At 44.0% G+C, this 21,326-nt stretch overlaps 1 protein-coding gene and 1 long non-coding RNA gene across 6 annotated transcripts in view; one reads left to right on the top strand and one right to left on the bottom strand.

Annotated features, from left to right (window-relative positions):
• Window positions 1-2,636: 2,636 nt before the first annotated feature.
• Window positions 2,637-18,199, top strand: LOC310753066. Its single transcript, XR_014543143.1, has 4 exons — window positions 2,637-2,791; window positions 8,694-8,796; window positions 8,881-8,996; window positions 17,992-18,199. It is a non-coding gene; the product is annotated as an uncharacterized lncRNA (long non-coding RNA).
• Window positions 6,298-21,326, bottom strand: part of VAV1 (vav guanine nucleotide exchange factor 1) — a 71,575-nt gene continuing 56,546 nt past the window's right edge. For 2 of the 5 annotated variants that reach the window (XM_083593128.1, XM_083593126.1), the window contains 9 exons: window positions 20,478-20,614; window positions 19,292-19,357; window positions 17,919-18,017; window positions 15,472-15,503; window positions 14,264-14,380; window positions 12,161-12,248; window positions 10,451-10,565; window positions 8,123-8,274; window positions 6,298-6,607 (listed from right to left, as the gene is read on the bottom strand). In XM_083593128.1, the coding sequence (XP_083449254.1) occupies window positions 6,554-6,607; window positions 8,123-8,274; window positions 10,451-10,565; window positions 12,161-12,248; window positions 14,264-14,380; window positions 15,472-15,503; window positions 17,919-18,017; window positions 19,292-19,357; window positions 20,478-20,614 (860 nt within the window). In that variant the 3' untranslated portion in view covers window positions 6,298-6,553. Of the gene's footprint in view, window positions 6,608-8,122; window positions 8,275-10,450; window positions 10,566-11,935; window positions 12,036-12,160; window positions 12,249-14,263; window positions 14,381-15,471; window positions 15,504-17,918; window positions 18,018-19,291; window positions 19,358-20,477; window positions 20,615-21,326 lie in introns of those variants that run through there. The other 3 variants (XM_083593129.1, XM_083593127.1, XR_014542989.1) reach the window with 2 other exon arrangements.

Below are 21,326 nucleotides of genomic sequence, written 5' to 3'. Positions count from 1 at the left end.
CAATAGGCAGGGAATTCCCATTCCCCCCCCCCCTCCAAGGAGCTCAAGGTGGAATACACTGTTCCCATCCCTATTTTATCCTCACAGTAACAATCCAGCAAGGTGAGCTAAGCTGAGATGACAACCGGCCCCAAGGTCACCCAGTAGACTTCATGGTTGAGTGGGAACTCGAACCTTGTCCTCCTGGGCGCTAGTCCAATAGTTGTTCAAGCTACTACAGGTAGAACACCATTTCTGGTGCTGACCTTTAAAGGCCTAGATGGCCTCGGCCCAGTATACCTGAAGGAGCACCTCCACCCCCATCGTTCAGCCCGGACCTTGAGGTCCAGCTCCAAGGGCCTTCTGGCGGTGCCCTCACTGCGAGAAGTGAGGTTACAGGGAACCAGGCAGAGGGCCTTCTCGGTGGTGGCACCCCCCTCTGGAATGCCCTCCCATCAGATGTCAAGGAAACTATCTGACTTTTAGAAGACATCTGAAGGCAACCCTGTATCGGGTTTTCTAATGCCTAATGCTTTACAATTTTTTTAGGTGCTGTAAACCGCCAGAGTGGCTGGGGAAACCCAGCCAGATGGGCGGTGTATGAATAATAAAATTATTATTAATTATTATTATTAGAAGCAGGGCTGGCGACAGTGCCCAGGCCAGGAGGACAGGGCAGCTACGTATAATAAAATCGTGTTAATAAGGCAAGTGTTCAGATAGCGCCAAACAATACACTGGAGATATGTACTCCAAATCCCACCAACCCCTTCTTGCCCTTAGTATTATTACAGAAAAATTCCAGGTTTGATCAGGGCAGCTCTGGGTGGGGAAAAGGTTGAGCACCCAAATCAAAGGATCTTTCCTTGCACTAGGGAAAAAAGAAAATAAAAAGTCTGGTAGACAAACCATTGCCTTATAAAATTTGGGTAATAAATATTGGCATCAAAGGTGGTATACCCAGAGCTACTTGATTACTTCCGTTATGCCTTATTTTCAAATTATTTGGAAGAAATTGATAATCTATTACAGCAAATTGTTGGAAGAATGCAGAAAAGTACTGTACAGTGGTACCTCAGGTTACCTACGCTTCAGGTTACATACACTTCAGGTTACAGACTCCGTTAACCCAGAAATAGTGCTTCAGGTTAAGAACTTTGCTTCAGGATAAGGACAGAAATCGTGCTCCGGCGGCATGGCAGCAGCAAGAGGCCCCACTAGCTAAAGTGGTGCTTCAGATTAAGAACAGTTTCAGGTTAAGAACGGACCTCCAGAACGAATTAAGTACTTAACCTGAGGTACCACTGTATAGCAGACCTTAGGGAGGTAGTTTGGTAATGCCACATTTGTTTCCAATGACTAGCAACAATTTCTATAAGGAAATCCTTTAAGGAGTGTATTGGTTACATTAAAAACTAACATGAAAAGTGATCAGTTTTCACTTTCACAAAACTTTGCTTAGAATTGCCACTTCGTGAATCTTGTAGCTTTGTACTGAACAGAAGAATAAGCTCCACCTGTGAACAGATCCATGCCAGGAAGAAGCTTCACTTGAATATTTCTGCAGATCCATTTATTTTCAGGGTACAAAAGCAGGCCAGGCAGGTTTTATCTGGTCTGTTTTGTTTTTTTCAGATTGAAATTTCTGCTGAGCCTCCTAAGAGCCTAATATTGAGATATGATCATATAAAGGTTGTGCAAAGCCTCTCTAAACAGCTGCATCTGCTCAGCCAATCACCTTTCCCCTCTGTCTGTCCTCTGTGAGGTCATGCTTGCTAAACAATGCTAGTAGGTAGATAAGGCAGGTACTGTAAATGAATGTGCTCATTTCTGTCACAGCTGGAAGGAGAAGTGAGTAGTTTTCTTGATTTGTTCATTTTTTATTGTCCTGAAGTTACTATTTTTAAAATATTTATGTATTGCATTTAGGTTAAGAGTTTTTCCAATTATTTAGGATTTTTAAAGTTTAGATTAGATAGGATGTTGCAGGTAGTTTATTCTGTTACTATGTGGGCAAAGTTCTTTATCAGGTAAGAGAACAGCTCTAATGACACATGTATCATTTTTTCTTTGTATTGTTGGTATGTAAATGCTAGTTTGAGGGGAAAACCACCAAAAAATGTGGGGCATTTTGACAAGTTGTAAAGAACAATCAGCTGGATTGACTATGGCTAGTACTGCCACTAGCCTACCAGGCAAGAAAAATGGAAGAAAGTTTGATCTTTAGGAAGCAAACACAAAGTTGTTTAAGATTTATTTCAAAAATCATCCTGTGAATTTTTAAGCTTAGTATTCTTCCGACAGGACACAGGTGACGCTGTGGGTTAAACCACAGAGCCTAGGACTTGCCAATCAGAAGGTCGGCGGTTCGAATCCCTGTGACAGGGTGAGCTCCCGTTGCTCGGTCCCTGCTCCTGCCAACCTAGCAGTTCGAAAGCACATCAAAGTGCAAGTAGATAAATAGGTACTGCTCTGGCGGGAAGGTAAATGGTGTTTCCGTGCGCTGCTCTGGTTTGCCAGAACAGCTTAGTCATGCTGGCCACATGACCCGGAAACTGTACGCCGGCTCCCTCAGCCAATAAAGCGAGATGAGCGCCGCAACCCCAGAGTCGGCCACAACTGGACCTAATGGCCAGGGGTCCCTTTACGTTTATTCTTCTCTTTAAGAAGCAGCAGCATCTACTCAACCAATCATATTTCTTCTCTCTTTTCTCTATGATGTCATGCTTACACAACAATGCTGGTTGGTAAATGAGGTCAGCACAGTAACTGAATCTACTCATTTCTAGCTGACAGTTGGAGCTGGAAGAAGGTATTACATGGTTTCCTTGAGTTTTTCATTTCCTTGTTCCTAAATATTTAAAATATATATATTAAGATTTAGTTTTTAGAGTTAGAACTAAGTTGCTTTTAGTTACTTGTGTGTGGATATAAATTAAATGGCTTATCAGTTTAATTTAAATAGGATGCTGAGACTGAATAGTCTTCCAAAATCTGATTCCAAATATTCAAAAATCTTAATACTTGATACTTTAGAGAGGGCATTTTAGGTTGCACCATTCCTTTACCATAGGAGCAAAACCCTTTATTAGGTAAGGGCTTATCCACACTTTGCTTGCCCTGTGTGTACAAAGCACAGGTCTGAGGAGTTTTCTGCTTTTCCCGAGTTTTCTAGGCAGGGGTCTGAGCAGTTTTTCCCAGCTGATGTTTGCTCCAATTCAGCGGTAAAGAGCTGAATCTCAGGGGAAAGCAGCAGGGCAAACAGAAGTGTGAACAAGCCCTAAGAGATCAGATCTAATGATAACTAATGTCTTTTTTTGTTTGGTTTTAATGGTATATATGGGGACACGGGTGGCGCTGTGGGTTAAACCACAGAGCCTAGGACTTGCCGATCAGAAGGTTGGCAGGTCAAATCCCCGTGACGGGATGAGCTCCCATTGCTCGGTCCCTGCTCCTGCCAACCTAGCAGTTCAAAAGCACCTCAAAGTGCAAGTAGATAAACAGATACCGCTCCAGCGGGAAGGTAAACGGCGTTTCCGTGCGCTGCTCCGGTTCGCCAGAAGGGGCTTAGTCATGCTGGCCACATGACCCGGAAGCTGTATGCTGGCTTCCTCGGCCAGTAAAGCGAGATGAGTGCCGCAACCCTAGAGTCGGTCACAACTGGAGCTAATGGTCAGGGGTCCCTTTACCTTAATGGTATATATAAATGCTAGTCTGGGGAAAAACAAGGACAGGCCAATATATTGATATATCATCCAAAATCAGTTTGAAGTCTATTATGATATCAGTTTCATAATTTTTAATCTGCCAATATATAATGAATCATGATGTGTATTAGGGCTGAGCAATGTCTGGCTTTCAACACTGTGATAGATCACCAGCTAAACATCACCAATATACAGTGGAACCTTGGTTCTCAAACTTAATCTGTTTCAGTCGTCTGTTCGACTCCCGAAACCATTCGAAAACCATGGCGCGGCTTCTGATTGGCTGCAGGAGCTTCCTTCACTCAAGTGGAAGACACGTCGGACGTTCGGCTTTCGAAAAACATTTGCAAACCGGAATACTTACTTCCAGGTTTGCGGCGTTCGGGAGCCAATTTGTTCAACAACTAAGCCGTTCAAGAACCAAGGTACCACTGTATCATGTTCTCTGAAATAAAGTTGTAACTGTGAAAACAGGGTAATGTCCTGGAAACTGCTACTACTTAGGGGTCTAAAACCGATATGTTTTAACTTACCTTTAACATATTGTTACAACTGCCATTTTATAGTACAGTGGTACCTCGGGTTAAGTACTTAATTTGTTCCGGAGGTCCGTACTTAACCTGAAACTGTTCTTAACCTGAAGCACCACTTTAGCTAATGGGGCCTCCTGCTGCCGCCGCGCTGCCAGAGCACGATTTCTGTTCTCATCCTGAAGCAAAGTTCTTAACCTGAAGCACTATTTCTGGGTTAGCGGAGTCTGTAACCTGAAGAGTATGTAACCTGAAGCATATGTAACCCGAGGTACCACTGTACAGAGCAACAGGGACAGAAGGAATCACGAGATGCAATAACTGGCTTCACAGTTTTTCCCACATTGCGAATTTTTACATAGCACATACACACACAGAGTGATTCACAATATATCACCATGTTGAATATTATGAAACAGTGACCACAATGTGGACTACAAACTGATTTTTAACAATGTATTGATACGTTGTTATCTGTAGTGTGTGTGTGTGTACTTGCTACACAAAAATCACAATGTGGGGAAAACTGTGAAGCCAGCCAGTGCCTTTACATAGCTCCATCCTTATTTCAGACATCATGATATATCGGTATATCATTATATTTAGCTGGTGATACATTATGATTAATAATAATAATAATAAATAATTTATTGGTACTCTGCCCATCTGACTGGGTTGCCCCAGCCACTCTGGGCAGCTTCCAGTCAGATATCACCCAGCTCTAGGGACCCCCCCCAAAAAAATTGGGCAGCCTATTAAGTTTTTAAAGAACCATCAGCTGGTTGACTATGGCTAGTTAGTGCAGGCAGGAAAAAAATAGAAGAAAAATTGTCTTTCGGAAACAATTTGTTTTTAATAGTTACGGTGGTACCTTGGTTTTTGTACGTAATCCGTACCGGAAGACCATTCAAGTTCTGAAACGTTCGAAAACCAAAAACTCAATAGCCGACAGCTAGGCCTCAGGATCTTGCACTCAGCGGAAGCTGCATGGCATGTTCGTCTTCTGAGGCATGTTTGAAAACTGAAGCATTTACTTCCAGGTTAACGCCATTTCTAAACCGAAATGTTCATCAGTGGAGATGTTCAGAAACCAAGGTACCACTGTATTTCCAAATTTACCCTGTCGGTGTTGAATATTATAGTCAAAAATCTCAACCTAAGTTCAATGGCTCAAGTGGTATGTGTTGACATGCTTTTGACAACTTTGAATGCACACGCAGACCCTTTTTGTCTTAGCCCAGGCTCAGCAAATTGCCTTCACCCAGGCAACTGGTTTCCCATTAGAAGGAGAAGCCTGGCAGTCCAAAAACTTTAGACTCTCTGATCTTTCTCTGTGGTCTCACTAATACCTTCTAGAGCAGGAATCCCCAAACTAAGGCCTGTGGGCCGGATAAGGCCCGAGGGGCTTATTTATCTGGCCCGCAGCGACCCCCACTGCCCACTGCCCGCTCTTACCGGCGCTGCGTTGCACGGCTGCCCACTTCCGGGTCAGAGCAGCACCGGTAATAGCTTGTGCGCACGCGTAAGCGTTATTTCTGGTGCACATCCGGGTCGGAGGAGGCCCGTGCACATGCGCACAAGCTATTTCCGGTTCTCCTCCGACCCGGAAGTGCACCGGAAATAGCGTGTGCTCATGCACATGGGCACGCACTCTCCCGCCCTCTGGAGACACCAGCCCAAGGCACGGTAAGTTTGCTAACCCCTGTTCTAGAGAAAGACCAGAGAGTCTAGAAGGAGCAATCTAGAAAGACCACAGAGTCTAGAAGGACCAAGGAGCAGAGCAGTGATCCAGAGCCTCAGGTGGAAGCTGCTACTACCACCAAGGAATCTGCCTGAAAAATTACATGGGTTTTTTGTGGGCAGTATTAAAATAATGAAGAATAACAATAGTGAAGAAGGGTCTAGGGAGACTACATTTGAATGTTGGCAGTTTCCAAAACATTTGTTCCAGATCAAGGATACCATGCAGAAAATGTGGAAATTGCATGCTGGGTTATGCAGCTATTATGCACACTCAAAGGGAACTTGGTTCACAATATCTTTGTGGCTATGAGCAATTGTGGTGTTAAAAAAAGAGCAGCTTTTCATGTTGTAGTTTTATTTTTTCACACATGATTTTGATGATGAGGTTTGCCCTTTGGTAGTTACAACCAGGTTCTCACCCAGTTTATTTGACATTAAGAACACACAGTGAAGGTCAGAAACCAATGTGAGGGGAATTAAAGACAGTTCATAAATAATAGTTTTTGCACAGCAGTGGCTACAGGAAAATGATTCTGTGGTTGTCCCAGGATGTGCTGCAAAAGAATCCTTCAATGCACCCAACTGGGTGTGCCATCAGCAATACTCTGAATAATCTTCTTCCACATAGTTTGCTGGGAACCAGCCAACCTGTAGAGAAAGAACATAAATATAAGGAATGATTGGAGAGCCCTATCAGGCAATGAGAATGCTCCCAGGGCGAGAGCCACAGACTTCAAGATCCCAACAATATTTTTTTTCCTATGTTGGTGCAAGTCCAGTCTAGCAAACTCTCAGCTACTGGTAGATGCTAGGGATTAACCATTCAAATGAGGTTCTAGCAGCTTTGAGTTGACATACACAGTGTAACCTCATTGAAGGCATTTAATTTTTAGCAGCTACCCTAATAGCAACTGTGTCATCATTTCATGGACTGACAGCAATGTAGGCTAGTGCTCTGCCATCTTTCTTCGTTCAACATGTTCTGGGAACTATGTAATTATTGTTTCCTGGTGATGTGGCAAGGATGCGTTTATGTGGGAGATGGGGGAAGAGAACTGCAGATAGATAAAAGGTCTCTTCCTCCTATCATACCTCGGGCTCTCAAAGCTCTCCCAGTAGACATCAGCAGCCCAGTTAATATACATTCAATCAGTGCTGGAATCAACTTGGTATTTGAACCGGCAGATTCCTAGTTTCTGTATTGGTGCCCTGGTGAACCATGCAGGGATACAGAAAAGAGGAATAAGGAGCAGAATTGTTCTCTTGAGTCCACCACAGCTACACTTCCCTAAATAATTTGTTGGATTATCCGGACCCAGCTTGGCCATGACCATATCTACATCAGACCTGCACCTTTGCTTCTGGATTTGAGTAGGTCTATGGTTCCCAGTCTGTGCTCCCCACTTCCCAGTTCCTACTGCTGACTTCTTGGATGAACCCAGTGACGTAGCGAGCCGCATGGGTGCCTGGGGTGCTGCACGCACCGGTGGGAGCAGGATGAGCAGGGTGAGTGCCCATGGGGCAAAAAGGGCTCAACCCCCAGGAGCTTGTGCCCCCACTCTGGCTCTAGTTGCCCCTTGTAGTGGTTGCTGTGTTTGGATCATCTCCCTGCCTGCAACTTTAGCTGCTCCTTGCCTTGGCTGTTGTTCTGTCTAGTGCTTGTTGGACAATTACCTTGTTCCAGACCCAGAATCTGCTTCCATTTTGACCCTTCTGTAACCCTTGCCCCAGAGATGAACCCAGTTCTGGTCCCAATTCAACTGGGGCACACACATCAGCTCCCAGCTGACAAATAGCCCATGTAGCTAGCTGCACATTGCCTTGCTTAAAAATGGCCAAAGTGTGTTTGTGTGTGTGTGTGTGGCTGAAGGCAGCTACCTCTACACCATAGCTGTCAACTTTTCCCATTTCTTGCGAGGAATCCTATTCGGAATAAGGGAATTTCCCTTAAAAAAAGGGAAACGTTGACAGCTATGATCTATACAGTTGCATTAGGGCTATTGGAATAGTGCAAAAAGTCCTGACAGGTCCCCAGTATTTCTCTTGGCTCCAAAATTCATTCACTTCAGAGGTGAGGGGTATATATCGGTCTCAGTTTGTTCCAAATGTACCACATTCTCCAAGGCAAGCAGCTCAGAGTGGTATGGCTACAAAGGTGCTCACCCGGCCATAGACCTCTCCCTTCCACCATCCTGGCTGCCCTTTCTTGTTGAGAATCTTTATGATGTCTCCCTCTGTGAGGGACAGTTCCGTCCGGTCTCTTGCACAGAAATTGTAGCGAGCCTTAGCTGAACCAAAGTACTTGCAGCTTTTGCCTGTCAATGAATAATAAAGAGTTAGGCATGGAAACAATAAGGGGGTGCTTATCACATCCCTGAAACTGCACACCACTTGGAAGGCAGTGAGCATGATGTAGAAGTTAAAAGTGACTGCGGTCAACAAATGCACACAGCAGAGCTTTCCAAAATTTCCATGTGGGTGACATACTTTTTAGACAAGCATCATTTCGCGACACAGCAATTCAGTTTTACTAGCAAACTGGAGGTTAAACTAACCCCTCTCCAGCCCTGGGAAGAGCACGGGGAGCATTTGTGCGACACACACACTGCAGCTGACACACCAGCGTGTCACAACACACAGTTTGGAAAGCTCTGGTCTAAAGGATATGAACAGGCATGACACTATCAATTCCAGGCCTTAATAGTCTGCATGCTCCAACCCTTTCTCTCTGCAGAATTCGGAGAGGTCTGGAAGATTTCCCTTTTGTGCTCTGGCCAGATAAGAGTGACAGATGTAGAGCTTCCTTATGTGCATGTTAGCCAAAGAGGATTGAGAAGGTATGGGAGGACTGATCTACACCGCACTACTACTGTATGCAAAATAATACAAGTTATATGATCCAGTCTTTGTATTTTGCATAGGCCACAGGCAGCTGACCTCAATGTTATGTCTGCTCTTCAGCCTCCATCTCCATAAGATGCAATAGACGGACAGGTGGATTTAAACACAGAGAAAGCCAGGCAACCACTGAAGAAAGGTAGGAAATTGCCTAGTCTATTAAAGAATAGTAATCGATTGTTCATCACACGCTAGTTGACACAGGTTGGACCATGGAGTTTGGACCTTGTGTTGAAAATGTGTTAAGAGAATAGCTCTTCTGAACCAGATTGTTGAAATTCTGATGTCACTTCTGCATCTGGCAACTGGAGACAAGACACATTTGTGTACAGTGGTACCTTGGCTCTCAAACGCCTTGGTACTCAAATACCTTGGTTCCCAAACGCCGAAAACCCGGAAGTAAGTGTTATGGTTTTCGAACGTTTTTCAGAAGCCGAATGTCCGATGCAGCTGTCGGCTATTGTTTCCAGGGCACTTGCACCAATCAGAAGCTGCGCCTTGGTTTTTGAACATTTCAGAAGTCAGACAGACTTCCGGAATGGATTAAGTTTGGTGCTTTTGCTTTTGCATTTCTGTTTTTGAGGCTTTTTCGGTTAATTTTTTTTTTGTGACTGTGTGGAACCCAGTTCAGTTACTTATTGATTGATTGTGTGACTGTGGAAATGGATAAAAGCCCCCCATCCAAACAATGACTATCAACAGTGCAGGTAAGAAAAAAAATAATTTTTATTTTTATCATCTACAATACTGTCTTATTTATTTTATAGTACAGTAAATTGGTTATTGCTTTTATTTTATGGATCAATGGTCTCGTTAGATAGTAAAATTCATGTTAAATTGCTGTTTTAGGGGTTGTTTTTAGAAGTCTGGAATGGATTAATCCATTTTGCATTACTTTCTATGGGAAAGCGTGCTTTGGTTTTAGAACGTTTTGGTTTTGGAACCGACTTCTGGAACGGATTAAGTTTGAGAACCAAGGTACCACTGTAGTTTGGGCTGCCATAAACAGTGGCCGGGTCATGCTCTGTTGAGGAGGAAATGGAGGCACAGATGTGGCAAGACCATCCATTGAAAGCCATATTAAATGCGGCAACCCCCCCCCCAATTGTGTTAACAAGCTGTGTTTTAATATTGTAACACACTCTGGGATCTTTAGGTAGAAGGGCAGGTTAATAACAATAATAGAGTGCCACTGCAACCAGAAATCCAGATTAAATTCAATATTTTAATCTTGTATTTTAATCTTGTTTTTAAGTTATATTCATTCAACTTGTTTTTATTATTGCTTGTTAGCCGCCCTGAGCCCGACCTTGGCTGGGGAGGGCGGGGTATAAATAAAAATTATTATTATTATTATTAAATGTAAAGGGGGGGCACATAATGGTGTTGTGTACATGGTGCAAAAAACTTGCACTCATGGATAGTTCTGATGCATTCTCTGTCTGGAAGACCTTGTACCCATGTGTCTCTTGCCACAGAATAACCCCAGAGAAGCACAGCAAGCCTCCATTGCTTTCCTATATCTTGCTTTTTATTGCCCCCGACTTCCCCTGAGTCTTGAAACCGCAGAGATGAGACTCAGATCACACACACCAGAGGCTCTGGGCACTGTTCTGTTCCCAGGCTCTTTGAAGGAGAACTGTAGCACGGTATCGAGGGTCTTGAAGCAATCCTTCAGGGAGTTCTCTTGGTAAAACTGCACCAGCTCCTAGAGAGAGGAAGAAGAATTTCTTCATACAGGCAACATCCTAAAGCTTGTACAATATGCCCACTGGAGAGGAGGAAGGCAGCATGTGTAGCTGGTAAGGCATATTTAACCCATTCACTTGCGAAAGAAAGACATGACATGCAAGGGACATATCAGAACAATATTAGGAAAAAAAGGAATACAACTGGAATACATCTCAGCTGTTTCTTTGAACCCCAAGCTCTAATTCCCCGTTTCAGAATTCGTTCTTTGGCTTCTGTGTAACATGCGAGACATGCCATAAACTGATTCCCAGGGCTCAACTATAGATTACATAGAAGATGTATGAACAGCCTCTCAGCAGTCTGGTAGCTGCCATTTTGAGTGCAGGGACAGCAGAGGTGGGGATATTTAACATGTTCCTTTCATTTGTCTACTCACTAGATGATACATTCTAGTCAGCCCATATTTTCTCACCCTATCTTGCCCTTTCTAGAAAACTTATCTCGGGGAAGCTGATATTAAGCAGACTAGAGGCTTATTACTCTTACCTTTTGCCCCACTCTTTTTCTCTCCCCCCCCCCCAAGCCATCCCATGAAAACCTGCCCTTTCACATTCAGTTGGAGCAAATGTCAATTTGGGTTTCCCATGGATTGCCATTTGCTACAATTGAGCTTTAAAGAGTGGGTTTTCATGGGGAAAGCTCCAGAGCAAAAAAAAAAAAAGGGGGGGGGGCTTGGACACTTACAACAACAAAAACAACTTTTTTTGTATCCTGCCCATCTGACTGGATTGCCCCAGTCACTTTGGGCAGCTTCCAACAGAATATACAAAAATACAGCAGGTGCCACTGCCAAGAAGGCCCTCTGCCTAGTTCCTTGTAACCTCACTTCTCGTAATGAGGGAAGCGCCAGAAGGCCCTCGGAGCTAAACCTCAGTGTCTGGGCTGAACGAAGGGGATGGAGACGCCCCTTCAGGTATATAGGGCCGAAGCTGTTAGAGCTTTAAAGAGCTAACCGTGCCTGGAAAGGGTGGAGGAAATTTTTGTAAGTGTGGATGAGCCCTAAGGGTCCAAGATGTTTCTCACTTGTCTCATGCTTTCTAGGCATGGGTCTGAGGGATTTTGCCTTTGTCCCACCGCTTTCCCCAGGAAACCCACTCTTTGGCGCTGAATTGGAACAAAAAGCAATCTGCAGGAAACCCAACTGCCGCTTGTTCTGATTCAGCGCTAAACCATGAGTTTTCCTTGGGAAAGGGTTGGGGCGATGTGCCCTAAAGGGAAGGGTTAAGCAGCTCCTCTGCATTGTGCTCTTTGCTTCTGATCACAGCTTGGGTGATTGCTTTTCACTTAAACGAAACAGCCCCAATTGTAGAGAGACTATTCATGCACCTTCTTAATTACCATCCTATGCATTGCCTGGTTTGGCCCTTTGCCATCATCACTATTGTGATGGTGCTTGCCAAAGATCTCCCTTCTGCCTATCCTGGAACTGAAATAAAGATATGTTTGCCTTCACTCTCCCTCCAACTTCCTCTCATTTTGTTTTCCTGACCCCCATTCTTCTCCTCAGTTGTAACAGTCACCGTGAAGACAGAAGAGAAAACCGATTCTTACTATAAGTCCTTTGAAGGCTTTCTTCTCTGTGATGCGATACAAACCCTCCTTGGTCTGTATTTTGATGTGCTTGACTTCAGCGTTGAACCTGAGGGACACAAAGCCACATGACAGTTGGGTTAATGTTTTCCCATTTCTGCACAGCATTGTTGACAATTGGCAACAACGGGTCACGTAACCTCATTTAGAAGAGCTCTAAGCTAAGAGATAGGACTAAGGTGCCTGCCTCATTCAAAGTCAAAATTAATGCTGGCATTTGAAATAATCAGCAAATGTCCAATTCTGATGTCCAACTCTGAACTCTGCTGAACAGTGTTTCCGGATAACAACTACTGTTTTGTTGAATTCTTCATCAGTCAATTAGTTCAACACTTGTAAGTAGAAAAGATATGTAATTTCTTCATTAACCAATCTTTTTTCGAATAGATATAATGAAAAATACTCTGGAACAGTGCTCATGCGATTATGTAGTCACTTCACAGCTTGCTCTCCACTGGGTAAAGTCTGGCACCGTGATTCATTTAAGGACTTTCAGAGATTTCAGTTTGTTAGTTTTGATGTTTTGAATTATTCTATAAAGTTTTTCACATTGTTATTGTTTCTGGCCATCGTGTTGCTTTTGATATTGCTGACTCATATTTTGCAACACAGGGGTTTGTTTGTTTAGGCATTTGAAATAAGGCAGTGCTTCAACTGTGAAGAAGAAACCAAGGATGGTACGTATATATTTACAACTGTTGCTGTGCTGTAGAATCCTTCTTAATGAGAGGTTGGGACAAAAATTGACACGATAATTTGGGATAAATCAGCCTTGTATAACCAACATGCTTAAATCTAATTAATGCTTGAAGGGGTTAGGATCCTAGAGTAAGCTGTCCTGCCAGGCTTAGCTAGGTCACAGGCCTTACCTGAGAGGAAGGGCTACCAAACTCTTCATTCTTTTTCCTTCCACCATGTAAGGATGTCTAAGCTGGAGCATCCAACTTAGACTGTGTGGCTTTAGCAAGCCATCTTTGTCTCTCTATACAAATAATTTAGAAACTTACCAATTTTGAAACTAAGTTGTACCGCCTGTATTTTCTCGCTGCTGTGTGGAAAAGCACATGTATCTGACCGCTGAAGAGTTTGTAAGTAAACTCTCTTTACCTTACTGAACTGGTGATCTCTTTCTGTGTTAAGGGAAGTGGGAAACTTTGGAAGCAACTTAGAAGGGGGTATTTTAAAGGTCTTAACATCCTATATTTCCATGTTCTATTTAAATCTCTGCTGGGGCTCTCTCACCAAAGAGTACTTGGCTCAGCCCTGTATACCTGAAGGAGCATCTCTGCCACTGTCATTTAGCTCAGACACTGAGGTCCAGCTCCAAGGGCCTTCTGGCAGTTCCCTCACTGTGAGAAATGAAGTTACAGGGAACCAGGCAGAGGGCCTTCTCAGTAGTGGCGCCCGCCCTGTGGAACACCTTCCCAGCAGATGTCAAGCAGATAAGGTATTATACAACTTTTACAAGACATCTGAAAGCAGCCCTGTATAGATAAGTTTTAAAATGTTTAATATTTTATTATGTTTTTATATATGCTAGAAGCTGCCCAGAGTGGCTGGGGCAACCCAGTCAGGTATGTGTGTGTGTGTGTGGGGGGGTACAAATAAAAAAATGATGATAATGATGATGATGATGATGATGAAGAAGAAGTTTTAAGCATCAACTTCCAAAGAAACCTGAATCAATGGATTCTACTGTGGGTGTGCATTTTTTTAAAAAAGGTATGATTTTCTAAACTTTGCCAGCTTCAAGGTTTTCTTTCTTCCTTTCCTTTTATTATGCAGTGGTACCTCGGTTTTCGAACGTAATCCATTCTGGAAGACCATTCGAATTCTGAAACGTTCAAAAACCGAAAACTCAAAATGGAAGCCTCCATACAGAAGCCGTGTTTCCGGTTCGACTTCTGAGGCGTGTTTGAAAACCGAAGCATTTACTTCCGGGTTTACAGCATTCGAGTTCCAAAATGTTTGTCAACGAAGACATTTGAAAACCGAGGTACCACTGTACTGCACGTACAAATATTCTCTACCCTGATTTTCTAGCGTGGGGAGCAATAACATTACTTGATGCTGATGGCAAATTCAGTTGCATCCTTGATTCTCTGCCGCACCAGGAAAGTCCCATCTGAACGACTGGCGAGGGTCTGTTCTGCTTCTGCCCGCTCCATGGGCCCTGCATACCTGTACAATGAGGGGTGTTTGTTAATTGCAGTACAGCATTTGGTCACTGGATGTCTCTGTATCCCATAGTTTACCACCACCACAAGAGACAGGTGGGAGATTGAAGTAGCATGAGAAATCCTATGTGCCTTATTTTTATTCAATATAACTATCAGTGTTCTCATAAAGTCTTTAGATGAGTGCCTGTTCTAGTGCAACAATGAAATGGAGAGCAAGGGAGAATACTGTCCTCTCCCTGTTAATCAACGCTGTCTCTGAAAATTTTTACACATCACTTGGGAAGACAGGCGAACTAATGCCAGTGTACTGGAAGAAGTAAAGATTACCAGTGACGAAGTAATGATTCTTCAATACCAACTTCGTTGGACTGGTCATGTTGTTCGGATGCCTAATTATTGTCTTCTAAAGCAACTACTCTATTCCAAATTTAAAAATGGAAAGTGTAATGCTGGTGGTCAACAAAAGAGGTTTAAAGACTCTCTCAAGGCAAATCTTTAAAAATGTAGTATAAACACTGATAAATGGGAAACACTGGCCTGCCAGCGCTCCAGTTGGAGAACAGCCTTTACCAAAGGTATCATGGACTTTGAAGAAGCTCAAACTCAGGATGAAAGGGAGAAATGTGCTAAGAGGAAGGCACGCTTGGTGAACCCTCACCATGATCAACTCCCTGCCCAGAAACCTATGTCCCCACTGTGGAAGGATGTGTGGATCCAGAATTGGCCTCCGCAGTCACTTATGAACTCACTGTTAAAACTGTGTTTATGGAAGACAATCTTACCCCGCTATGAGTGATTGCCAAAAAAGAAGAAGAACCTGCTCTCAGCTTGGTGTAACAGCTCTGAACTTATGATATGGGATAAACACATTTAAAAATCAATAGCATGGGAAAACCTCACAGCAAACCTTGTATGTGCATGTGATGTCTCATTGTACTTGCATACTGTGTAGATTTACAAGTGGGCTACTACCAGCAGAAACCCTAGGCCTATGTAGGATGCAAGGTTCATTAACCTCATGCTAGACATCACAGAATAAGGAGTTTTGGATAACAAGCTACTGAAATGGTTTAATTCTGTGGTGTTACTTACCAGTGAAAGACTGACAGATCTGGAGGAGGAATCTGGGAAAGAAAAGGTAATACAGTATTTATTTTCTGTGAATTGGGGTAGGATTTGTATTGTGGAAAGTTTTTGAAAAAAACAGCAGAGGGGGAAATCCTTGCCTCATTCATTTTGGTGGGAATGTTTTGACAAATGAGGCAAAGACATCACCCAGAAGATGATATGCAATACTGTGCAGTTATGCTGCTTAAATCCAAAGGCATATTTTATCAATTATTTCCTGTAGCATATTTTTTTTCCAGCTGGTTTCCTTCTAATTCAGCAAATGCAGTGTTATAGCATTGGGTTGCAAAGTAAAAACACTCTCTCTCTTTTTTGGGTGCTTCCAGATGGGGGCTTAATATTGTTAACTGGCTTATTGAAATATCAGTAATGAATAACCTGGCAGCAGGTTTTTTTTAAAAAAATTGGACTTTTAATCGAAAGCGTGTTGTGCATTAAACCACAGAGCCTAGGACTTGCCGATCAGAAGGTTGGCGGTTTGAATCCCCGCAATGGAGTGAGCTCCCGTTATTCAGTCCCAGCTCCTGCCAACCTAGCAGTTCGAAAGCACATCAAAGTGCAAGTAGATAAATAGGTACCACTCTGGCGGGAAGGTAAATGGCATTTCCATGCACTGCTCTGGTTTGCCAGAGGCTTAGTCATGCTGGCCACATGACCCAGAAGCTGTACGCCGGCTCCCTCAGCCAATAAAGCGAGATGACCGCCGCAACCCCAGAGTCGGCCATGACTGGACGTAATGGTCAGGGGTCCCTTTACCCTTTAAACCTGGATTAAATTGCAAAAAATATGAGCTAGCATTTTGGTGATAATGGCATTGTATGGATGCTGCAAAACAGTTGAATGCATGAGACATATTGATCCCACAATAAACACCTATCTGGAAGCATCCAGCATCCAAGATGGGTAACTAAACAGCAGAGAGTTAAGTGCTTTTTTTCTTTAAAAAAAATGTTTAGGGGTACTGTCATTTTCCTACTCATATTGAAGTACTGCCTCTCAAGGAGGCCAAACTTAGATTCACAAAATGTTTAGGGGTATGCATCCCCCTGCGTCCATTCGTCCCCCTCCTGAAAAAAGCACTGGATCTGTCATCCCAGCAGGAGGACTGGATGGTGCACAGCAGCAGCCATCTCAATTTTCTTGTCATAGGTGTTGGTAGGTGGGGTGGCCTGGGAGAGGGGGCTTTGCTGCCTTTGCATGTGGTAGCGGGAAAGAGCTCTGCCTTGTCTGTGAGGGTGAGGCACCCGTAAGTGGCATGGTGCTGAGGCACCTCCGAAGTCTGGCACCAGCCCTGCTCCAAAAAGTAATGGGAAAAGCCCAGGGGAACAATTTGACGATGACATTCCCCAGAAGAAAAATGAAAACAAAGAGCAGCAATTTCATAATAACCACCCCAAACTACAATAATTATGTTTTCATATGTGCTGGAAGCTGCCTAGAGTGGCTGGGGAAACCCAGCTACATGGGCGGAGTATAAATAATAAAATTATTGTTATTATTAAGAAGAGCCCTACTGTGGCATATCAAAGGCCCCTCCAGCCCAACATCCTGTTCTCACAGGAGCCAACTACCGTATTTTTCGCACTATAGGACGCACTTTTCCCCCTCCAAAAATGAAGGGGAAATATGTGTGCGTCCTATGGAGCGAATGCGGGCTCCTTGGCTTCAGCGATAGCAACGCGAAGCCTCCGAAGCGCAGAGGGAGCGCTCCCTCCGTGCTCCGGAGGCTTCACGTTGCTTTCGCTGAAGCCTGGAGAGCAAGAGGGGTCGGTGCGCACCGACCCCTCTCGCTCTCCAGGCTTCAGGGATAGCCGCCTGAAGATTTTGGAGCGCAGCGGGAACTCGCACTGCGCTCCGAAGGCTTTGGGTTCCTTTCGCTGAAGCCAGGAGAGCAAGACTCTCCTGGCTTCAGCAGAGAGGGAGAGCTGCGCAGCGCCCCTTCAGCAAAGCGGGAGGAGAAATGGAAGGGGCTCCGTTTCTCCTGCCACTTCGCTGAAGGGTCAGTGAGCAGAGAGGGGGAGAATTTTTTTTCTTGTTTTCTTGTTTTTTTTCTTGCGTCCTACGGTCGGGTGTGTCCTATAGAGCAAAAAATGCGGTAGATGCCTGGAAGAAGCACTTGAGCACAATAGCATTCTCTCCAATTGTGATCCCCAGCAACTGGTATTTAGAGGAATACTCACATCCCACTTAAAAATCTGTCCAGGAAATAGAAATGAAAAATGAAATAAACATCTTACGGGTCTGAAATGACTGGAGCTGTGAGTGAGAGTAGAGCCAGGGCCCAGAGGAACATAGCTGCCCCCATAGTTGGAGCTGTGATGTTTAGGGGTATGCGTCCCCCCAGAAAAAAAGCACTGGCAATATCTATGACATCCACCAACACTCATTCAACATCTCAATAGAGCACATACTTGAATCTCCCATGTAGCATTCCTATTGTCAACATGAGATTTGAGGTTGGGTTCTTTTCTATATTGTCCACAGCTCATACCGCCCTGCTTCTGTATTGCCTGAAATCACAGCATATGCCAGACGCAAAGTTGCCTAAAAATGCTAATTGGAGGAAATCTCCAATAGATTTTCTTGGAATTGGGCTAACAAATGTGAAACCCTTTTAAACAAGTATGGATTAATCCTTGATGTTCTGAAGATACACCAGTGTATTAAAAATAAAGAGTGGGAACTTTTGTTTGCATAGTTTGGAGATCACATCTTGCTGCCTTCACCATTTTAGTATTCTGTGAAATTTGATTATGGACTTCCAGATTACTTCCTTGAATTATTTGCCGATGTGATATGGAAGTTATTCACAACTTTGATATATCAAAGCATGTCCATAGTATATTTAGATGAGGGAAAACGCAGGGATAGCTTAGTTGGTAGAGCATGGGATTTTTAATTTCAGGGTCATGGGTCTGAGTCCAACGTTGGGCAAAAGATTCCCGCATTGCAGGGGGTTGGACTAGATGACCCTCAGGGTCCCTTCCAACTCTACAAATCTATGACCCTGGAGTATTTGTTAAAACCCCATCGTTCTGCCCGGACACTGAGGTCCAGCGCTGAGGGCCTTCTGGTGGTTCCCTCATTGCGAGAAGCAAAGCTACAGGGAACCAGGCAGAGGGCACCCGCCCTGTGGAACGCCCTCCCACCAGATGTCAAAGAGAAAAACAACTATTTGACTTTTAGAAGACATCTGAAGGCAGCCCTGTTCAGGGAAGTTTTTAATGTGTAATATTTTAATGTATTTTTAATTTTTGTTGGAAGATGCCCAGAGTGGGTGGGGTACAAATAATAAATTATTTATTTGTTTGTTTGTTTGTTGTTGTTGTTTATGTATTTGCAGCCAGGGAGAAGTGAAATATATTGTTTGTTATGTACTGTACTACTCCCTGTATACCTCTTCTAGGGAAAGCATATTCAAAGGAATTATTCAGAAAGTTTCATTTTTTAATAATAGGGAGAAAATGCATTACAGTACTTGCTGATAAGATTTCTGTGTTTGCTCTAGGAGCCCAACAGATTAGACAAAAAAACAATTGCAAAACACGCATTGCAGGGGGTTGGACTAGATGACCCTTGGGATCCCTTCCAACTCTACAATTCTCTGATTCTGTGGTGTCCAGTGTGTTAGGAACCACTTATGCTAAACTGTACCTCAACCTAATTCTATTTTGTGTGTGTGTGTGATGACCAATGGTTTACAACACACCAAGCCAGTTTCAATAATCCTCTAATCAACTAAAACACACAAAGAAATCACCTCCCCCAGATATGTGCTACTTACACAGACATAAGGCTTCACTTTCTTGCAAGGAAACCAGCCAATGTCATTGCTGGATGTGTTCCTTCCCTGAAAACAATGAACGAAAGCAAAGAACTCATGAAAAGTATGGTCAATCTGCAGTTGAACATTTTTGAAAAGAACTTTAGATGATGGGGAGAACGTTCCAGTGGTTGACTTTAAGTTGGTTACAAGCATTGACCTGAAATGACCTGGAGGTTTTTTTTTGCCATAGTTTCCCCTGCTTCACAGAATGCCTCGCAAACTGCTGCCAAAAAAATAGCCCTTGCATCTAAGTGTGCTGTGAACTGGAAGCGAGAAGCCACCCTTTTCAGTTTCAGTCCCAAATTTAGCACGTTTAAGTGACTTGGAACTAGCCTACCTCTAGACTGTGAGAAAGAGCAGAGGATCTTCTGGGGGAATAGGTAGCCTGATGAATGCTAAATTAATCTCTGGAAATGGTCCACGAACTTCGGAAGACATGCTGCATGGGCCGCAAAGACTCCTCCTGCAAGAGTAATACTGAGCTCTGGGCAGCAATTTGACTGGCAGCAGAACTCCTCCGCTGCTGCTGCCTGTTAGGACAGGGGCCATTTAAAAGGCCACGTCAGTGGGCAAACAAGGCAGATTGAAGGAGTAAGAGGGTGAGGGAAGGAGAAGAGTTCAGCATCCTTTACCTATGTTCCCCCTTGGTTCTTCAAATCACACTGGCAGACTTGCACTTAAAAGATTCAGCAGTTCCTTTATTTGTATTCTGAGAAGGCATGCAATGGGACGCAGGTGGCGCTGTGGTCTAAATCACTTAGCCTCTTGGGCTTGCCGGTCACAGCTCCTGCCAACTTAGTGGTTTGAAAGCACGTCCAAGTGAAAGTAAATAAATAGGTACCACTCCGGTGGGAAGGTAAACGGCATTTCTGTGCGCTGCTCTGGTTTCGCCAGAAGCAGCTTAGTCATGCTAGCTGCATGACCTGGAAGCTGTCTCCGGACAAACGCCAGCTCCCTCGGCCTGTAAAGCGAGATGAGCACTGCAACCCCAGAGTCGTCCGTGACTGGACTTAACTCTTAGGGGTCCTTTACCTTTACCTATGCAATAGCTCATTCATCATCCCAATTATTCATCACCATGTTATCCTGATGTCACCTCAAGACCGAAGAGCTACCGTTGGACAGCAATGTTGACTATGCCTACCTGCCACCACAGCTGCTCAGCCTCAGCTCTGTTTAGCTCCACAATATCCCCCACGTTGAGCTTCAGTGGTGGACCAAATGCCACAGGAGGTGGAGGAACACCATAATACTCCTGGCAGACCTCCAATTTGGGCAGCCCTTAAGAGCAAAGAAGAGAATTGCAGTGATTAGACGAATCAGTTTCCTTGCATCTTCACACCCCGTCACCCCATCATTCAGACCTGACACTGAGGTCCAACTCCGAGGCTCTTCTGGTGGTTTCCTCACTGCAAGAAGTGAAGTTACAGGGAACCAGGCAGAGGGCCTTCTCGGTAGTGGCACCCACTCTGTCAAAGAGATGAACTACCCAACTTTGAGAAGACATCTGAAGCCAGCCTTGTACAGTGGTACCTCAGGTTAAGAACTTAATTAGTTCTGGAGGTCCATTCTTAACCTGAAACTGTTCTTAACCTGAGGTACCATTTTAGCTAATGGGGCCTCCTGCTGCTGCCGTGCCTCCACAGCACAATTTCTGTTCTCATCCTGAAGCAAAGTTCTTATCCAAGGTACTATTTCTGGCTTAGCAGAGTCTGTAACCTGAAGCGTCTTTAACCTGAAGCGTTTGTAACCCGAGGTACCGCTGTATAAGGAAGCTTTTAACATTTGACGTTTTGTTATGTTTTTATACTCTGCTGGAAGCTGCCCGGAGTGGCTGGGGAAACCCAGCCAGATGGGCTGAGTACGACTAATAAAATTATTATTATTGCTTTTATTTCAACCACATGCTATGGGAGTGAGCTTTTTAAATAACTAGGAACAACCACACTATTCTGTGTCCAAGTGATGGGTGGGGCCATGTAGGTGAATGCAA

Source organism: Podarcis filfolensis, assembly GCF_964270895.1.
Source record: "Podarcis filfolensis genome assembly, chromosome: 17".
NCBI lineage: Eukaryota > Metazoa > Chordata > Lepidosauria > Squamata > Lacertidae > Podarcis > Podarcis filfolensis.
This window is presented reverse-complemented; position numbering and strand designations above follow the sequence as displayed.